The sequence below is a fragment of the Alexandromys fortis genome, unplaced genomic scaffold (assembly GCF_014885135.2).
Source record: "Alexandromys fortis isolate MF-2015 unplaced genomic scaffold, M_Fortis_MF-2015_v1.1 scaffold_90, whole genome shotgun sequence".
Lineage (NCBI taxonomy): Eukaryota > Metazoa > Chordata > Mammalia > Rodentia > Cricetidae > Alexandromys > Alexandromys fortis.
The window spans coordinates 7,607,068-7,625,542 of record NW_026067985.1 but is presented as its reverse complement, the minus strand read 5'-3'; the positions used below and the strand labels follow the sequence as shown (position 1 = coordinate 7,625,542).

Genomic DNA, 18,475 nt, shown 5'->3' with positions numbered 1-18,475 from the left:
CTGACCTAATCAATGGCTCCCACTCCCCTTCCTCACTGAAGAGGCCTACAGAACATTAGGTTCAGGCTCAACAAAGCAAATGTGTAGGGGGTGGGGAGTAGAAAAGCACCCAGGGCCAGCTCTCAGGCCAGACCAAGACCCTATCTCTGGTTTTGCCCCACCCCCCACTACCACACATAGGGTGGAGGCCAGAGGTTGTCCCCAGCTTAGAGCAGAGCACCTGGCTTAACACACACAGCATTCCTCCAGAACTGCAGAAGCAGCAGCAGCAGCAGCAGCAGCAGCAGCAGCAGCAGCACCACCACCACCACCACCACCACCACCATTCCCCCAGAACTGTGAGATCAAAGAACAAAAGTAGAGCTCAAGACAGTCAGGAATTAAGGCCAGAGCTCTGCAGACAGCCCCTCCTCCCTCTTCCAGGCTACACAGCAAAGAGCTAGGCCCCACCCCCAAACTGACTGCATGAGGAAAGACAGACGTGAACTCAGAGGGGCTGCAGCCAGAAAGACAGTCACAAACAGGTTAACAAGCTCGCATTTAATAAGTCTGAAGTCATTCTCAGCACATGGCATTGTACACGGGCATCTGTGGAAACAGATTCATTTTTAACAGGTCGTAGTTTAAAAAAGTCATAGATACTGTGAGTTCTGTATAAACGGGTGGACGGCAAGTTAGTTCCTTTTGATTTATAAGCCTCAGCGTCACCGCAGAATAAAGAATGTAGCCAAAGAAAGCGCTATCGATCACTCGTAAAGGACAGTGTTGTTTCTATAATTTGAAGCTTTCTGAATGGACGGGTTCAGGCCTGATCCAACTGTAAAAAGATCACTCAGTAAATAGACTATCTGGGAATTGTACAAATTGTCATTAACTTCCATCATTAATAGCTTACCCAGACTACATCACTATTGCTATTTAAAGTAAAAACCTGCTTCTGAGTCCCCACGGAGGCAGCCTGTGCACGCAGCCTCGATGCCCTGGCCACCTCATGTCCAGGGCGTGCCAATACAGTCCAACAGAAACTTTGGCTTTAGGAAGGAATCACAAACATTGAAAAGAATGGCTTTAATCGTCATTAAGAGTGCGGTGGGAGGGAGTGTGCTTCAGATAGTCTGGGCAGTGTGGGCAGCAGGTCACTTCTGCCGCCAACGCTGCAGACACTTTGTACATGACAAGACAGAGGAAAAGCAGTCCCTTTCAAACAAACTTAAAAAAAATGTTCACAGTGGTTCGTATCAACAGAATGCATTTATGACAATTACATGTACAAACTCACGCACCCTAGGCTTTCTCTTTATATCCTAAAGAAAACGAGCATTTACATTATTCATGATTTATACTAAATTAAAAAAAAAGGTCAATTGTACACTTCTCCCTCGGTCAGGATAAACTGCCGAGGTGCATAGCTTAATACCATCATCAGAGTTGTCTGCAAAGGGAACAAAAACGCTTTCTTGACTGAAGTGCCTTTCACTTGCTGCTATAACCAGCAAGTGCCAGCAGGAACCAAAATGAAGGAGGGCCCGGCAGGTCTACCTGGGCAAGCTGACCAGCACATTACATTTAAAAATGAAGGTTATGTACGCTATGTTACAAGTCCCAACTAGGCAGTGTCAAGTGACATCTATTTCTTTGCTTGCTTTGTGATCATACCCCTTGGCGGTGTAACGGGTCTCGTGGCGTTGGGCTTCTTTTTCTCTGCAGGCTTTAAAATCTGCCAACAAGAAGACAGCAGGCACCTTAGGAAATGCACTCAGGGCTCTCAGAAGTTCCTGCTAACGCCGCCCCCACCCCCAAACTCAGAAAACCCCTCTAGCACATCACAGACGGAGCTATTTAGCACATGAGCATTTTTGTGAAGACATGCCATAACATACAGCTAAAATATGTGACTTGGCAAAAAAAAAAAAAAAGTTCCCATTGGGGGAAAAAAAGTCTAGAGAGCTCCCATAGCCTTGTGGAGTTCTGTGGAAGGCACTGACTGGAGTTTGCAGGCTCTGGGAGGTGCTGAGGGCTACCACAGAACTTCCAGGGCAACACTAACATTTACATCTGAATGACCTTGAAATGCATCAAGCCTACTACACAGAGCAAATGTGAGAAACAGCCAACAACTGAGAAGATGTTATGGCAAAGGAGCCCCACATGGTGGCGCACACCTTTAACTTCAGCACTAAGAAGGCAGAGGCAGGTGGATCTCTGTTACATCAGAGGCCAGCCTGGTCTACATATGGAGTTCTGGGCCAGCAAGGGCCACACAGACTGTTTACTGGGGAAAGGTCCCTGTTATTTTTTCCTTCCTTTAGAAAGAGTCCACACATTACCCCATGGGACAAACACAGGTTATTGGGAAAGAAAACAGAGCCTGCTCCGGAAACAGTGATAGCCGCAAGCTCATAAAGAGCTGCTGTCTCACCTGGAAAGAGCACATGAGGGTTTCATCCACACTCATCATGGCGCCTGCATTGTCAAACTCGCCACAGTAGTTGGGTGCAGAAAACAGAGTGACTAACTGCCTCTTTGCAAAAAACTCATACCCATCTTCAACCACCTGCAGAGAGACAGTGTCAGTGTGAGCGCTGCGAGCCTGAGCTGTGCCACGCTCCTTCCCCACAGAGCTTGGCCTCCTGCCGCTCTCCCCAGAGGCACACTGTGTGGCAAGCCATACCTACCCACCAAAATCAACAAGGAGAATCTGCTCACACACATGCTCTAAGTGTACATGTAAAATTCAAAATCAATACCTGATGGGCTCTACATATAAGATCCAAATCATGCTTATGGAGAAATTTTGCAACCACTTCTGCACCAAATGTGAAGGACACTCCTCTGTCATTTTCACCCCAGCCTAAGACATCTTTATCGGGGTCAGACCACAAAAGATCACAAAGAAGACCTTGATCTGGTACATCAGTTGGTCTCATAATTCGCCGAATCTGCTCCATAGATTGAAGATCTGGTGATAAACCTATTAAAGAGAACAGGAAAGAACAGTGAAGCCAACAGAATTGTTCTAAGCACACTGGCAGCCCCTCCTGTCTAGAGGCTGGTGCTGCCAACGCTGCAGTCAAGCCCGTGGCTCTTGTATTTACTTGGTTTTGGTGAAAACAATGCAGTAACAAAAACCTGCCACCAAATAGGTACAAATTTACTGTCCTGGTGTGCAGAGCAATGGGATAGTCACTTCAACACAGAACACTGTAAAGTCAACAGCCAGTGACTCTGAATCCACACCCCTCCCAACAGAGGGCACCACGTGCCACCATACTACATGCAATCGATTGGCTATGAGGCTGTCCACAGACCTCCACATCTACATGAACAGCCATGACACATTGTTACTCATGTACCTGTGCTGCCTTAATATAATCTGTGTTTTTTGATAGCTACTTAATTTCCAATATTATCCCCAATTCCCACATCTTTTCAATCTCTGTATACCTCACACACAGCATAGCCAATGGAGCAAAGCAAAACTACTTTTGGAAGGAGACCCAGCCAGAAGGGTCTAGGAAAACACATCTGAACAGATGTACTAGACTGGCTCTATTTTCGGTCTTCCCTCACACTTGACCCAAAATGACACTGGCTATGTCACCATGGACAAGCCCTAATGTGTGTACAACAGTGGCCTGGCAGAGGCCATCTTGCCCAGTCTACCTTTCGGAAGGGGTGAAGTTACTTGGATGCAGGCGGCCACATACCTCCATGACAGCAGAATATCTTCTCATCCACGATGGCTGCTATCGGTAAGCAGTTAAAACAGTCTGTGAACGTTTTCCACAGCTTAATGTTGTATCTTCTTTTGCCTGTGAGAATGCAGACGGTCACTCCACTGTTCATGTAACCGAAACATGCTAGCATCAAGAGAGCTCACAAAACCAAACCAAACCAAACCAGAGTGCCTTTTTTATGGAATACATCTAAAGGCCTAGACTCACTCCTCAGAGAGTCACAGCAGGGCCTAGCAAGAACCTTTCTGAGCCAAGCTTTCAGGCTAGACAGACCACGCACCCCCAGCACCCAGATCCTCCCCTGTACAGGCTTGTACTCCATCCCTAAGAAGCCACAGATTCCACAGATAACCCTGGAAACTGAAAGGAACACAGCCAACATGTCCAATTACCAGCAGTTAATGGGAATAAGCTCAAGCAGAAACTGAGGTCAGATGACTCTGACCCCACTTCAAAATCCATCTGGTCCTGTATCCTTTCTCTGTTGAACCTGCTGTCTAGGCAGGCACTCACTGCCTTTGCTGAGGGCTAGATAAAGGTTCTGTGTCTGCAGTGAGAAGGCCCATACTCCAAGTGCCCAGGCTGCCTGCAGGCCTCTATGGCCCGTATGACTTTACTACAAACCACACTATGTGTGTGTCACATTAGTAAGTGCTAAGCCACTAGACTCCCTTAAGCACCTGCCACCCAAGCCCAAAACCCTCTCCTGGTAGAAACAGCCTAGAGGATATTGCAGTCAAATGCTCAAAACTTTGGACATTTTGTTTGTGTGAAACCCCAATCCTCTAAACCAGCTCCTTTTTTTCTTCACTAATTCTTTTCAAGGCTTTGGCATCATTTCTGTCAATGATCAACTCAAAGTATAGTTTCACTAGATAATCCAGAGCTGTGTGGGGTGGGCATCTGAAGCCCCACAGCCAGGAAACTGGAGCAGAAGCCATAAGGCTGAGACCAGCATGGGCTACTCGCTCAGTAAGAGTATTTCAGAAAAACTCAAAGTAAAATGAGATAAATCCAAAAGACCAGAAAAGGCACAAAACATTATTTTGAAATAAAATGGAGAGAGCCAATGTGATGGCTCAAGGTTAAAATGTTCACCGTGCAAGCCTGGAACCCAAGTTCAATCCCCGAAACTGAATTAAAGGTGGAAACAGCCAACTCCACAAACTCTGACCTTCATTCCTGTACCCCTCCACATCAAACACACAATTTAAAAATTAAAAAACCAAAACAGCTGTTTAATGATTTATTTATTTTTATTTTACATGCATTGTTGTTTTGCCTGCATGTATGTCTGTGTGAGGAGTTGGATCCACTGGAACTAGAGTTACAGACAGCTGTGAGTTGCCATGTAGATCCTGGGAATTGAACCCAGATCCTCTGGAGGAGCAGATGGTGTGCTCTTAACTGCTGAGCCACCTCTCCCGCCCCACAAAATGTCATTTTTAAAGCATTTCTTTCTCCACTAAGCATTATTTCAGAAAAGTCAATGCCCCTTTCCTAAGTACAGCTGTGCTAAAAGAACATAACATGGATCTCAAAAGCAAACCATTTCACTGCAAGATCCCACTTCCACACACTGCCCCCAGCACAGTAATGCCAGCAACAGATGCTCTCAACAGAACCGACCTAAGCAAAGTTGTGAAAAGCAGAGTCATTTGGACAGGTTCTCAGAGCTGCACTGGGAACAAAGCCAAGGGTGTCACAGTGGGCTCTTTCCATCCAATCCCACCAGTACCCAGGCAGCAATTCGTAAGGCTAGGATAAGGGCAGCTCCATTCTCACCAGCTCAAGGGAGTGGTGACATCTTTGCCACCACAGCCCCTTGCTCTTAGACTCACAAAGTACTTACATTCATCGTAAAATCCGTAGATTCTATTGATGCTGGCACACTCATGGTTCCCTCTGAGAAGGAAAAAGTTCTCCGGATACTTGATTTTGTAGGCCAGCAAGAGGCAGATCGTCTCCAGTGACTGCTTGCCCCTGTCCACATAGTCCCCGAGAAACAAATAGTTGCTTTCTGGCGGGAAGCCACCGTATTCAAACAGTCGGAGCAAATCATAGTACTGCCCGTGAATGTCACCTGGAGATGAGAAGTTCTCAGTGTTGCCATCTGCACAGCCCTCAGCTCAGTGACAAAACCCTGGCAAAACACCCCTTAACAGTTCATCACACATGACAATGGTCTCTAACAAGTTCACAGGCAACACTAATTCCCAACCCTGTAGCATATTTAGTCCAACAGACCATGTCCAGAGCCCCCCACAGATACAACTAATTAATTTATTTTGTGTTAGAGTATATTGTCTCAGCAAGTTTCCTGCCTAGTACTGCAGTAAACTGCAGATCACTGTGAAACCTGGGCTCAGCTTCAGGGTCCTGTGTCAGTCCATCCTCTGAGTGTCCAGTGAGCCTAGCTCCTCACAACACTAGCAGCCCATGCACTAGCGCTGCCACAATCTTTAAATGCAGCCAGATCAAAGCCAGGGGCATGTCACTCTGAACATATATGGCTTACCCATCCCACCCAGACTGCTCAGTTCTAAAGGATGGCCTGTACCTGCCGACAGAATGAACCCAACTAGACCAGGCCACCACCCGACCCCGGCTGCAGGACCCTTAATCCTTCAGAGAACAACTTTAAAACTCAAAAGCTGGAACATTTTCTCGACAACTACATTTCATTCAACATGAAAGGCTGTCAAGGTGCCCGACTGAGGGTCAGTTGAGTGGGGGATGCACTTAGTCCCACACTCACCACATATCTTAAGTGGTGCTTCAAGTTCTAGAAGGATAGGCTGACTGAGGAAGATCTCCCGAGACTTCAAGCAGAGTCCTCGGATTTCGTTCTCCTGTAGCTGGACATTCTTGCCTGGCTTGGACCCCCTCACTGTGGAAAGAACAGCAATTAGGACACAGTTTCACATAGACACATTTAATTTAGGGCCTCAGTAGCCAAGAGCCCTACTGTTCTTGCAGAGGACCGGAGCTCTAGTCTCTTCAACCGTGGCAGGCAACTGTAGAGCCTTGGCTGGCACCTGCCCTCAAAACGCACAGGGCCATATGCATAAATAAAAAAAATAAATAAAACCTCAAAACTGGGCTGGGACCAGGCAGTGGTGGCGCACGCCTTTAATCCCAGCACTTGGGAGACAGAGGCAGGAGGATCTCTGTGAGTTGAGGACAGCCTGGTCTACAAGAGCTAGTTTCAGGACAGGCTCCAAAGCTACAGAGAAACCCTGTCTCAAAAAACCAAAACCAAAACCAAAACCAAAAAAAAAAAAAAAAAACCACAAACACACACACACAAATAAAAAAACTGGGCTGGGCTTGGTGGCACAAGCCTTTAATCCCAGCACGTGGGAGATAGAGGCAGGTAGATCTAAAGTTCAAGGCTAGCTTGCCTACAAAAGGAGTTCCAGGACAGTGAGAAACCCAGTTTCAAAACTTAATTTGAGAGAAGGGGGGAGTGGTGTGATATAATTTTTCTTTTAATGTTAAACACCTGTTAGATAGAAGTTGTCTGGCCTATAAGGTCTCACTTAGCTGGAATGTTAAAATGTCAAAAGTTATATACTTCAAGCCAAGCCAGGTTCCTTCACAGTACTCTCAAGATCACCCTAGCTGGGCCTGGATCTGGTATGTCAGAGTGCCATCCCCTGAACATCCTCCTACCCTGTGCCACATCCAAGATACCAGGACAGTGCCTTGTACTTCCAAGCCTCTCTAGTTTTAGAATGAACTCAACTTTGCATTGGGAAAGGCCATGCTATCATGTGATATCACTAAGTCTGTCCTCAGAACAGCTTGACTTAACAGTTACAGAACCATCTCCCCATCATTGTTTTCAGAATTGAATGTAATCCCATGGTCTTTCATTTATGAGGTCTGAGTGTTATCTGCATTTCATTTTAAAATGCCACAGTAGGGGCTGCAGAGGTCATGGTTAAGAGCACTAGCTACTCTTGCAGAGAACCCAGATTCAACTCCCAACATCCACATGGCAGTTCCTAACTCTGTAACTCCAGTTCTAGCAGGTCCAACACCATCTCTGACCTCTGAGGACACTAGACAAGCATTCAGTGCACAATCATACATGTAGGCAAAACAACCACATACATACAACAATTTTTAAAAAATGCACTAGAAGATGGGTGTTGGTGGCGCACGCCTTTAATCCCAGCACTCAGGAGGCAGAGGCTGGCGGATCTCTGTGAGTTCGAGGCCAGCCTGGTCTACAGAAACCAAAAGCTATGAAACCAAAAGCTACGGAGAAACCCTGTCTCGAAAAATCCAAAAAAAAAAAAAAAAAAAAAAAAAAAAAANAAACCCACGCAGAAAAAAAAAAAAAAAAAAAAAAAAAAAAAAAAAAAAAAAAAGCAGCACTAGAAACTAGATAGGTAGATGGCCTGGCTAGTAAAAACTGCTTTGCAAGCAAGCATGAGGACTTAGGTTTGAGCCCAAGAACTCAAAGAAAAGAAAGCCAGCCCAATGGCCCACATCCACAATTTCAGTGCCACAGAAATAGGCAGATCTCTGGAACTGGACAGCCAACCAGCCACCTAATCTACTTGGCAAGACAGTGAGAAATCCATCTAAGGGGGGAGGGGGCGCTCTTAAATGAATGATATGATACAACTCCAAGGTTGTTCTCTGGCATCCATATCCAAAATATGTCATAAGCTTTGTATGTATCCTTTAGTATACACTGTGAACACAATGAGAAAGGTCAGCGTTGGCTTCCAGGCATCCAAAACAACTCTTGGCCCAGCACCAGTCATGGCAACTCCTGAGCCCACAGTCAGCCCTGAGCTCTGCTTACCGCCTTAATAAAGTCTGGCCACAGCCCACGCCTCAGGAGGCAAGTGTGACAGCAGTGGAGACATCTGTGCGAGTTCCGGTTACAAGAGCTGAGACAATCATTATGTAGACTGAAGAAACAGCTCTAACTGCCAAGGATCTGAACTCTTCAGATCTGAAGCGGCTGCTTCATGGAACAGCTGATACAGGCCCCCGCTTGCTGCACGTCTGGTTGGTCCAGGGGCCTGACCCCTCAGCGTGCTGGAATCTCTGCTTTTTGGTACCGAAGACTGATGAAGCAGGCACTTGGGTCCCTCAGGGCCAGGCTAAGCAGCCCATTTAAGACTGCACCTATTCATCATAGGCCAGTGTCAATGAGTTTCTTTTTAGTAAACCCTAAACCTAAATGATCTCATTGGCTTAAACTTTGTTCAAATTGCAGGCTTTGTCTTCAAATCAAAAACTATTTGGCCTGATAGCCAAGTAACAACAGAAAGTCTAACCAAGGCTTATGCAGCTTTTGGTTCTGCAGTAGAGCAGATATTCCCAGAGAGGTCTGCTATGTAAAGCCGTGTCCACTCAAGGCTGCACCTATGCTTGAAAACCAGAGCCTTAGGGAAGCTGGCCTTTCTCTGAAGGAACAAGTTCCTCAGGAATGGAATGGAATAGTATGCAAAGCAACATCAGTTTTTCAGTGAAAAATGAGCAAGGAAGAACAAGGAAAGGGTGAGCTTTCAAAGCAGGGAGAAAAAAAAAACAGGCACAAGAAGGGATAGGGAGCCAGCCAGGAGTGGACCCCTATGTGCAGCTTCGCACTCACCCCAATATAACTGGACTGAAAGACAAAAGTGGGCCGGGAGTTGACTGACATCATCGGGTGTCTTTCCTTCTATTCTCTACCTTACTTTTGGTTACACTGGAGGACTCAGGGATCCTGTCAGCCTCAAGTACTGTGGTAACAGAAACCTTAAAAAGTAGAGTCTGGTGGAGCCAAACACAAGTCTCACTTTTTGTTTGTTTTTTGAGACCTGGTTTCTCTGTGTAGCATTAGAACTGAAACTCAACTCTGTAGACCAGGCTGGTCTCACACTCACAGAGAGATCCATCTGCCTCTGCCTCCCGAGTGCTGGGATTAAAGGTGTATGCCACCACTGCCTGGCCACAGGTCTTGTATCTGTAGCAATTTTTAGATACTGAGCCATCTTCCCCAGCATCATCCCCTTTCCACCCTTTTGTGCGGTCCCAGGGATTGAACCCAGGGTCTCCAGGCTTACACAGCAAGCACATTTACCCACTGAGCCATCTCGCACCAGTCCCCCTTCTATGTTGGTATAGTCCAGGCTGAGCAAGCAGCCTTCAGGCCCGACCAATTGTGAGAAATAAAGTAGCCCAGCAATAAGCATTTGAGAGAGGGGGGAACAGCAGCCAAGCAACAAAAGCTTTTCTTTTCCCCCACAGACAAGATAAGCAGCACTTAGCACAGAGACGTGGGGGACCTCTGCCTTACTGGCCAGAAACCTGGGCAAGCTGCCCAGCAGGAGACTTATTTTTGGTTAGAAGGGAACTCTTGGACGCTTCTAACGTTTCAATAGGAATTTTCTTCAGCAGAGCCTACACTTGTGAATGAGTGACCCATTCTTATGTCTTTAATGAGAATCTTCATTATCTAACTTCTGGTACAGCTCACAGGCCTCCTTTGTTACAGGGTTCTACTGGAGAAGTCAGATGTTGCTAATATTCCCTGGTTCTGAAAGCATCCACTGCCACTTTAGACAGTTTATGAGCCTTTTATTTATTTATAAGATTTTTGAGATACGATCTTACTACATAGCCCTGATCAATCTCTTTTTTTTAAAAGATTTTTTAAAAAGATTTATTTATTTATTATGTATACAACATTCTGCCTCCATGTATGTCCACACGGCAGAGGAGGGTGCTAGATCTCATTACAGATGGTTGTGAGCCAACATGTGGTTGCTGGGAATTGAACTCAGGACCTCTGGAAGAGCAGCCAGTGCTCTTACCCACTGAGCCATCTCTCCAGCCCAGCCCTGATCAATCTTGAACTCAGAGATCTGTCTGCCTCTGCAATGCTGAAACTAAAGATGTATATATACCACCACTACCAGCTGTCATTCTTGACACAGGAGTTCACCAAGCCCAAACTAACCTTGAAATTCAAAATCTCCTGTAGCCTCGTAGCCTCATCCCCTCCACCTTGCTTCTTTTCCATTTTTCCCCCCAGAATGGGACAGGAGTTGAGTATTGTCCCTTCTGATGAGATGTAAAGATTAGATGCCTCTTACAACCGATTTATTTCTATCTGAAAACTGGTACACATTATTACTCATGGCGTCAGAGCTTAACTATGACATCTAGGTAGTTCAAGGAACAAATACCAAAACCATCTGCTGCCAGAGCTGGCAACAGCTGTTAACTGCAAGGACTTCTCTTCAGCTGGAGGCCGCTCCTTGCCCCAAGAACACACCACTTTCTCAACCACTGGCAACCAGCTCCAACTGTCAGTCTGATTGGCCTGCTCATTGGGACCCCCGATGTAGGAGGAAGTCTGCACCCATCTTTCCTGTTAATTTAAAACTTTCAAATCAAAACACAAAACATGCCTTTAATCCCAGTACTTGGGTGGCAGAGGCAGACAGAGCCCAAGGCCAGCATGGTTTACACAGAGAAAACCTTATCTCAAAAAGTTGCCCCTCCCCCCCCAAACATAGGCTTACACTCTTCAAAACAGGCTTTGTGGGATGGAGAGATGGCTCAGCCGTTAAGAGCATTGCCTGCTCTTCCAAAGGTCCTGAGTTCAATTCCCAGCAACCTCTGTAATGAGATCTGGTGCCCTCTTCTGGCCTGCAGACGTACACACAGACAGAATATTGTATACATAATAAATAAATATTTAAAAAAACCAAAAAACAACAAAAATAAACCAAAAACAGGCTTTGCCAGGCATTCCCAGTGGCACTGGGTATGTTCTAAAAACTGCCAAATCAGAAAGATCTGCTTTACTTCTCAGTGCCAAGTCAGAATGACTCCCAAAACTAAGTTGGAGGACCTACTATCTGCCTGGCTTGGTGCTATAGATCTTCACTGCTGCTGGGTCTGCCTGCTACTCCCAGTGAGGCATCTTCTGGCAAGAAGGGGACCTAGGCATGCTGGTAGCTATCAGTTCTGCAGAAACTACTCATCCAAACATCACTAACATCATCAGTACATCATAGAAGTTTCATGGAAAACTCCACTGTTAATAAACCAAAGCGATAAACTCAAGGTCAAGGTGCTACCAATAGTCATTTGCACCCCTAGCATCTCTCCAGACAGCAGTAATTTTCTACAGCCTAGCAACAAGCAAAGGAGACAGCATTACAGGAGGAGTAGAGGAGACTGAGTAATGGGGGCTAGAAAAGCCTTCTCCATGGAGTTGGTGGAACCCTTGCCCATGTAAAACTGGGCTTGGTACCAAGAGAATCTGAAGCTCAAAGCCATTTTAATCTACACAGAAGTGTCCAGACCAGTCTAGGACACAGGAAGCCAAGAGCAGCACAAAGGAAGAAGTCAGCAGCCCTTGCTGTCTGAAGACAACCCTACTCAAGCAGCAGTCAGCCAAGTGCACCAGCTTTAGTGCCAGCACTTGGGAGTTAGGATCAGGCAGGCTGCTAGGAGCCCAAAGCCAGCCTGACCTACACAGTGAGATCCTGTTTTTTTAAAAAATTACCTTAATAGTATTTTAAAATTTGTTAGAAAAAGATCAAGGCCAGCCTGGTCTACAGAGAGAGTTCCAGGACAGCCGAGACTAATACACAGAGAAATCCTGTCTCAACAAACAAATAAATAAATCAAAAGAGATCTGAAACTAAATAAATTTAGTAAATATTTGTGACACTGTACACTTTCTCACTAACAACCAAGTTATTTTCTACAAAACCTGGAAAGCTCACTTGGGAGGCAGAGGCAGGCGGATCTCTGTGAGTTCGAGGCCAGCCTGGTCTACCAGAGCTAGTTCCAGGACAGGCACCAAAGCTACAGAGAAACCCTGTCTCAAAAAACAAAACAAAACAAAACAAAAAAAAAAAAAAAGAAAAAGAAAAATCCTGAAAGCTACAGAAACTTTCCAAGAATCCTCTTTTCCTCCCAACTACCAACAAGAAAAGTACTCTTCCCACCTCACTGCTGCACACCATCCCTGCCAGTGGGCTGGGACCTGCTGCCATCATGCACACTCCAGACTTTATGATTCCCATTTCCTCAACATGGAAAACTGAAATGTGCCTAAAAGAGTTCTAGTTGCTGGGCAGTAGTGACACACGTCTTTAACTCAGTATTCGGGAGGCAGAGGAAGGTGGATCTCTGAGATCAGCCTGGTCTACAGAGCAAGTTCCAGGACAGGCTCCAAAGCAACAGAGAAACCCTGTCTCAAAAAACCAAAAAAAGGAAAAGAAAAACAAACAAAAACAACAACACTCTCAAGGACTCATTTTATTTTCTGGGCTGAACATGAAGCCAATTCAATAAAACAGAGTAATTTAGCCTAAGCCAGGTATTGGGCTGTCACTGCCACCTCTATAATTTCATCATTCAGGTGGGAGGCAGGAGATCAAGAGTTTAAGGTCATTCTCAACCACAGGTGAACACATTTCAGCATCAGTGCCTTACCCATCTAACCCTATGAATTTCCATTTCTTGTGTATGCCCTAGAAATACACCTTTCAAAAATAAGGATGTCACTAACCCTAATACTGGAGGGGGGGAACATCCACAGAACCTATGAAGGCAGCATCTTGCCTTCATCCTTCTGATTGAGAACTGTGACCTCAAGACAAAGATAAAAATTCCTTCCAGAGCTGGGCGGTGGTGGCTTAAGCCTTTAATCCCAGCACTCGGATTAAAAATTAAAAAATTAAAAGAAAAAATTCCTTCCAGAATTCCTGCTCAGGGAAATGGGATCTGCCTTACTTTAAGGGGCCTGTGGGGTTTCTGCAGCTACAAGCCAGTTCCCACCTGGACCCTTCTCCCTCATATTGTAGGCTGTGAAGTGTGCCAGCAGCCCCAGCATAAATCAACGAAAGCCTAGGATTGTTCTGCTGCCCCACGTCTCCCAAGCAAAGGGGCAGTCAAGGTTCTGGGAGTCACCCTTGCCAAAGTGGGGTTTTTAAAAAGGCCCAAAGCACCTGCAGATCAGTCCTGCCCTGTCTTCCAGCTGAAGTATGAGAGGACAGACCTGTCCACGCTGACAGCCAACCTTTAAGTCAGGAAGTCCTATTAAAATGATCTTGCCTGTGTACTCTGCTCAGTTTTAAGATCTGCTTCAAGACAGCCTTATCTTTCAGAAAGGACCTTAGCTACAGCCATCTGGAAGCTCAAAAGCAGGAGCCCTGAAGAGCCACAAGCAGATTTAGAGACTTAGGACTTCAGATGAAAACTGATTGGTAAGCACTCTGTATTAATGCAGCCACTTCCCCTGCCTTGCACCCTGGTCATGACCTTCCTTTTCAGAAACAGGCTTCTTGCACACTGAGATGTGAAGCAATTACAATCACCTGGTACTCAAGAAAAATGCTAGCGGTTTCATGACGCACCCCAATTCCAACCCCCCCTTAAAAAACAAAACAACAGAGCAGGAGGCCAAGTCCAAACACAGCTAGACTATTTTCTACTTAAATCTCTTCTGCTTGAGCACAGAAGCAGCAATGTGCTAACATCAGAATGTGCTAAGAAGTAACACACAGACCTTCCATCAGAGTGGCTGACCATGGACAACATGGGCTGGGCTCAGGGAAAAGCTACTGCATTCAGTGATGCAAAGCTGTAGTGCTTATGACCCAAACCCAATTTCCTGTTTGTTTCTTTAAATAGGGTCTCTGTAGTCCAGGCTGGCCTCTAATGAACTCATTATGTAGCAGAGGCTAGCCTTGACATCCTGACTGCATCTAAGTGCCGGGAATACGGGTATACCATGTCACCATTTAGCCTTGGGTGGCTTGTAACTGTAACTTAACTTATTCTGTGAACCAGGCTGGCCTTTTTTTTTTTTTTTTTGGTTTTTCGAGACAGGGTTTCTCTGTGGCTTTGGAGCCTGTCCTGGAACTAGCTCTGTAGACCAGGCTGGTCTCGAACTCACAGAGATCCACCTGCCTCTGCCTCCCGAGTGCTGGGACCACCATCGCCCGGCTACCAGGCTGGCCTTTAACTCAGAGATCCACCTGTGCTTCCAGATTTAGGATTAAAGGTGTGTCACCATGCCCATCGTAAAATTTATTTCTAATCGTCTGTCTGTTGGAGTTAAGACCTGTATATATATGCCATTAGAAGCCAGGTACCTGATCCCCTAGAAGTAGAGTGATAGGCACGGAGCTGCCTGCTGTGCGTGTTGGGAGCTAAGCTTGGATCCTCTGAAAGGAGTAATATAAGCTCTTAACCATCTCTCCAGCCCTTGTTTGTTGAGACAGGTTCTATGTATGGCTGGCTGGCATGGAATTTGTTATGTAGACCAGGGTGGCCTTTCAACTCACAGTTCTGGAATTAAAGGTGTGTGCTGCCAAGCCCAGTGTCACCTTTTATTATTAAAGAACCCCTTAACTAGTTCATACAGCTCTCAAACTAGGACTCCCGTGAGACAGATGTTGGTTGCTACCCAACACAGCCTGGCCTAGAACGTCTGGATTATCATGCCTCAGACTCCAAAGTGCTTAGGGTAGTAAAGAGTCCCCACTACAAAAGATCAATTATCAATGTGAAAAAAAATGACTCATCAAGTGACAAATCTTATTTCTCCCTTTTAGAATTAAACTCTTAATTTTTCTTAAATTTGTATTATGTGTGTGCAAATACATACTTGCCAGGAGTGTTTGTGGAGGGGAGGTGAATGGATAACTTCTAAGAGTCTGGTTCTCCTCTCAATTTCATGTGGATCCTGGGGATCAAATCAGGTCTTCTGGGGTAAGGGCAAGAGCCATTATCAGGTGAGTCATCGCTATAGTCTAAGAATTACTTAAATCTTACTTCCAGTATTTAAAGATAAAGGTTCTGAAGGCATTACAGAAAGCATAATACCACATTCTCTAAAAATGTACACACATTCTCAGCAGATGGCTGTGGTTTCTGTTAAGTTCATGTACAGAGGAAAAAAGAAACATATACTGTGCAGCTAGGTTATCATCAAAAGCATTTAGATAGTGTCTTACTCTATTAAGTTAAAAAGAAAATAAAAACCAGCCTGGACGTGGGAGTACAGTACTGGATTCCAACACTTAAGGAGGCAGAGGCAGGCATCTCTGAATTTCAGGCTAGCCTTTGCTTCGTAGTGATACTCAGACTCAAAATTTAAAAAGTAACTATCAAGAAACTACAGGGGCTAGCCAATTGTGGAGCATGACTTTAATCCCAGCACTTGGAAAGCAGAGGCAGGTGGATCTCTGAGTTTGAGGCAGGCCTGGTCTATACAAGAGAAACCCTGAACCAAAACCCACCCCACCCCCCAAAAAAGGAAAGAAAAGTGTGGGGGGCGGGGGAGGTGAAGTGATGGTTCAGCAGTTAAGAGTGCTTGCTACTCTTGGGGATCATCCTGGTCCCATTTCCAGCACAGACGGCAGCTCAGAGCCATCTCGAACTCCAGTTCCTGAGGACCCAATGCCCCTTTCTGACCTCCTTGGGCACAGGCATGCATGTGGTGCACATACATACATGCAGACAAAACTCAAAATATAAAATCTAAAAACCAAGTTTTTTAAAGGCTGAGAAAGGAAAGCTAGTGAGGCAAGTCTGACCTATGTTAGATCTCCAGGATCTACACAAAGATAGGAACCAACTACACCCAACAGTCTTCCACTCCCATGTGCTGTGGCCTGTATGCACCCACACACAAAAAAATAAAAGTAAACAAATTTAAAAACAAAAGATGAGCCAACTTTCAGCACAATTTTAAGCATAAAAAAAAAAAATCAGGCTCGGGTGGTGGCACATGCCTTTAATCCCAGCACTAAGGAGGCAAAGGCAGGTGAATCCCTGTGAGTTCGAGGCCAGCTTGATCTACAAGAGTGAGTTCCAGGGCAGCTAGGATTGTTACACAGGGAAACCCTGTCTCGAAAAACCACACACACACACACATTTAAAAAAAAAAATCAACTCTGAATTGGGGATGCAGCCCAGGTGGTGGAGTGCTTACTCAGCATGGAGGAAGCCTTGGGTTCAATACCCAGCACTTCATAAACACAGGCTTGGTGGCTTGTAAATTCTAGTACTTGGGAGGCAGAAGGATCAGGAGGTTCAAGGCCAGTGCTGGCTCCTTGAGACTCTATCCAAAGGGGATGATGATAAAAGCCTTTAATCCCAGCACTCAGAAGGGGAGGGAGGCAGATGGATCTAAGAGTTTGACCCTAGCTGGCCTACATACTGAGCTCCAGACCAGTCAGGACAGAGAGACCTTGTCTCAATAAAAACAAAACAAAAGAGACCCTACCTAAACAAAACATAGTATTAAAGGGAGAAAATGCACAATTTTTTAAAAAGACACTTTACTTCTCTTTCAAGGCCTCACTTGAAAACATCCACCAGCAGAACTGTGCAGTCCGTCACCATGTCCTTACTGCATGTTACACTCCAAAAGCAAAAGCAGTCAGAGCAGCTAGTTAACACTGTCAAGGGCCCAAATCCATAAAGAGATTCGGAACACTTCAGCATTGCTCGGGAATTAGTGGGGAGCGGGATTTTGAGACCCTATGTAAAATTTTAATCTCACACGTAGGAACCCACTGCAGCGCCCCCCCCCCCTCCGTCTTAAGTCGGACAAAAGAAAGCTTTATCTTTAACCTTTCCTATGCCACAGGGCATATGCCCTGAGCTCCCACAGGGTGAACAGTGAAAGATAGCGGGTTCTGTCTAGATCCAGGCTGCCAGGGGTTTGAAACCCTTCTGTTGACTGCGTCCTTGGTCCAGCGAGGTCTTTGAAGTTTCTCCAGCGAAACACTTCCAGGATAACAGCACCTACCTGGCAGGGGGCTCGCTGAATGAATGCAGCAGCGTGCCCCTATCCTCGGGACAACAATCTGAGGAGCAGAGAGCGACACTGTCACCCGGGCCGGGGCTGGGTCCGTGTGCAGACGCACGTTCAAGGGGAAAGAGCGCGGGAGGGAGGATGGTTTGAGTGGGGAGGAGAATGCAGACTCCGGGCTCTCATCGCCCTGGGACGTCGCCCCGCCAAGTCACACCGATGGGTCCTTGGGCGCTCCAGATTATGAGAATGTGAAAGCAAGGGCGGGGAGGTGGGGTCATAAAAAGACGGGGTCCCCAGACCCGGAGGCGCTGTGTGCGCGCCCCAGAACCAAGAGGCTTCCGAGAAGGACCGCCCCCCCCACTGGGCCTGGTGCCCACCGGCCCCCGCCCGCCCGCCCGCGCGCGGCTCACCTTCTAGCAGCCGTTGGATGATGCTGTCGATGTTGAGTTTGTCGATATCCGCCATCGCCGTCCCGCCGCCGACCCTCCCGCAGCGGCGCCGCCGCCGGCTCGCGCCCGGGTCTCACACGTCCTCCTTCCCCACGCCACGAGCCCCACGAGCGGTGGTGGCGGCGGCGGTGGCAGCAGCAGCCGCGGCGGGTCCCCCCCCAGCCGCCCCGCTCCCGGCTTCCTCCTCCTCTCGCCACTGGAACCACGAGAAGAACAAAATGGCCGCCGACTCGACAGGCCAGCCTCGGGCGGCGCACGGATGCGCGCGCGGGAGTGCAGCGGCCGGGCCGGGACTTCTTTACAGGCCCATAGGGCGCGCGGGAGGGGGCGGGGCCAGCTGCTGGAGGGGGCGGGGCCTCCGCGCGCGGGAGGCGGGGCCCTGGCAGAGACGGTTGAGCGACACCGCGTCCGCGCGCGGGATCCTTCCGCCAAACGGGCAGGGGAGAAATAGAACCCCCCCCCCCCCATGGCTGGAGAGTGAAGTT

At 46.9% G+C, this 18,475-nt stretch overlaps 1 protein-coding gene across 2 annotated transcripts; it reads right to left on the bottom strand.

Annotated features, from left to right (window-relative positions):
- Positions 1 to 525: 525 nt before the first annotated feature.
- Positions 526 to 18,226, bottom strand: Ppp1cc (protein phosphatase 1 catalytic subunit gamma). Of its 2 annotated transcripts, none has more exons than XM_050159026.1 (8): positions 17,952 to 18,226; positions 6,496 to 6,627; positions 5,590 to 5,820; positions 3,708 to 3,812; positions 2,748 to 2,971; positions 2,420 to 2,554; positions 1,657 to 1,717; positions 526 to 817 (listed from the first exon to the last, which is right to left on the bottom strand). In XM_050159026.1, exons 1-8 carry the CDS (start codon positions 18,004 to 18,006, stop codon positions 747 to 749), a joined length of 1,014 nt encoding a protein of 337 aa, XP_050014983.1. In that variant the 5' UTR covers positions 18,007 to 18,226; the 3' UTR covers positions 526 to 746. The 2 variants fall into 2 exon arrangements, with proteins under 2 accessions (XP_050014983.1, XP_050014984.1); XM_050159027.1 differs by lacking the exon at positions 17,952 to 18,226 and adding an exon at positions 15,385 to 15,405.
- Between the last annotated feature and the right edge of the window lie 249 nt (positions 18,227 to 18,475).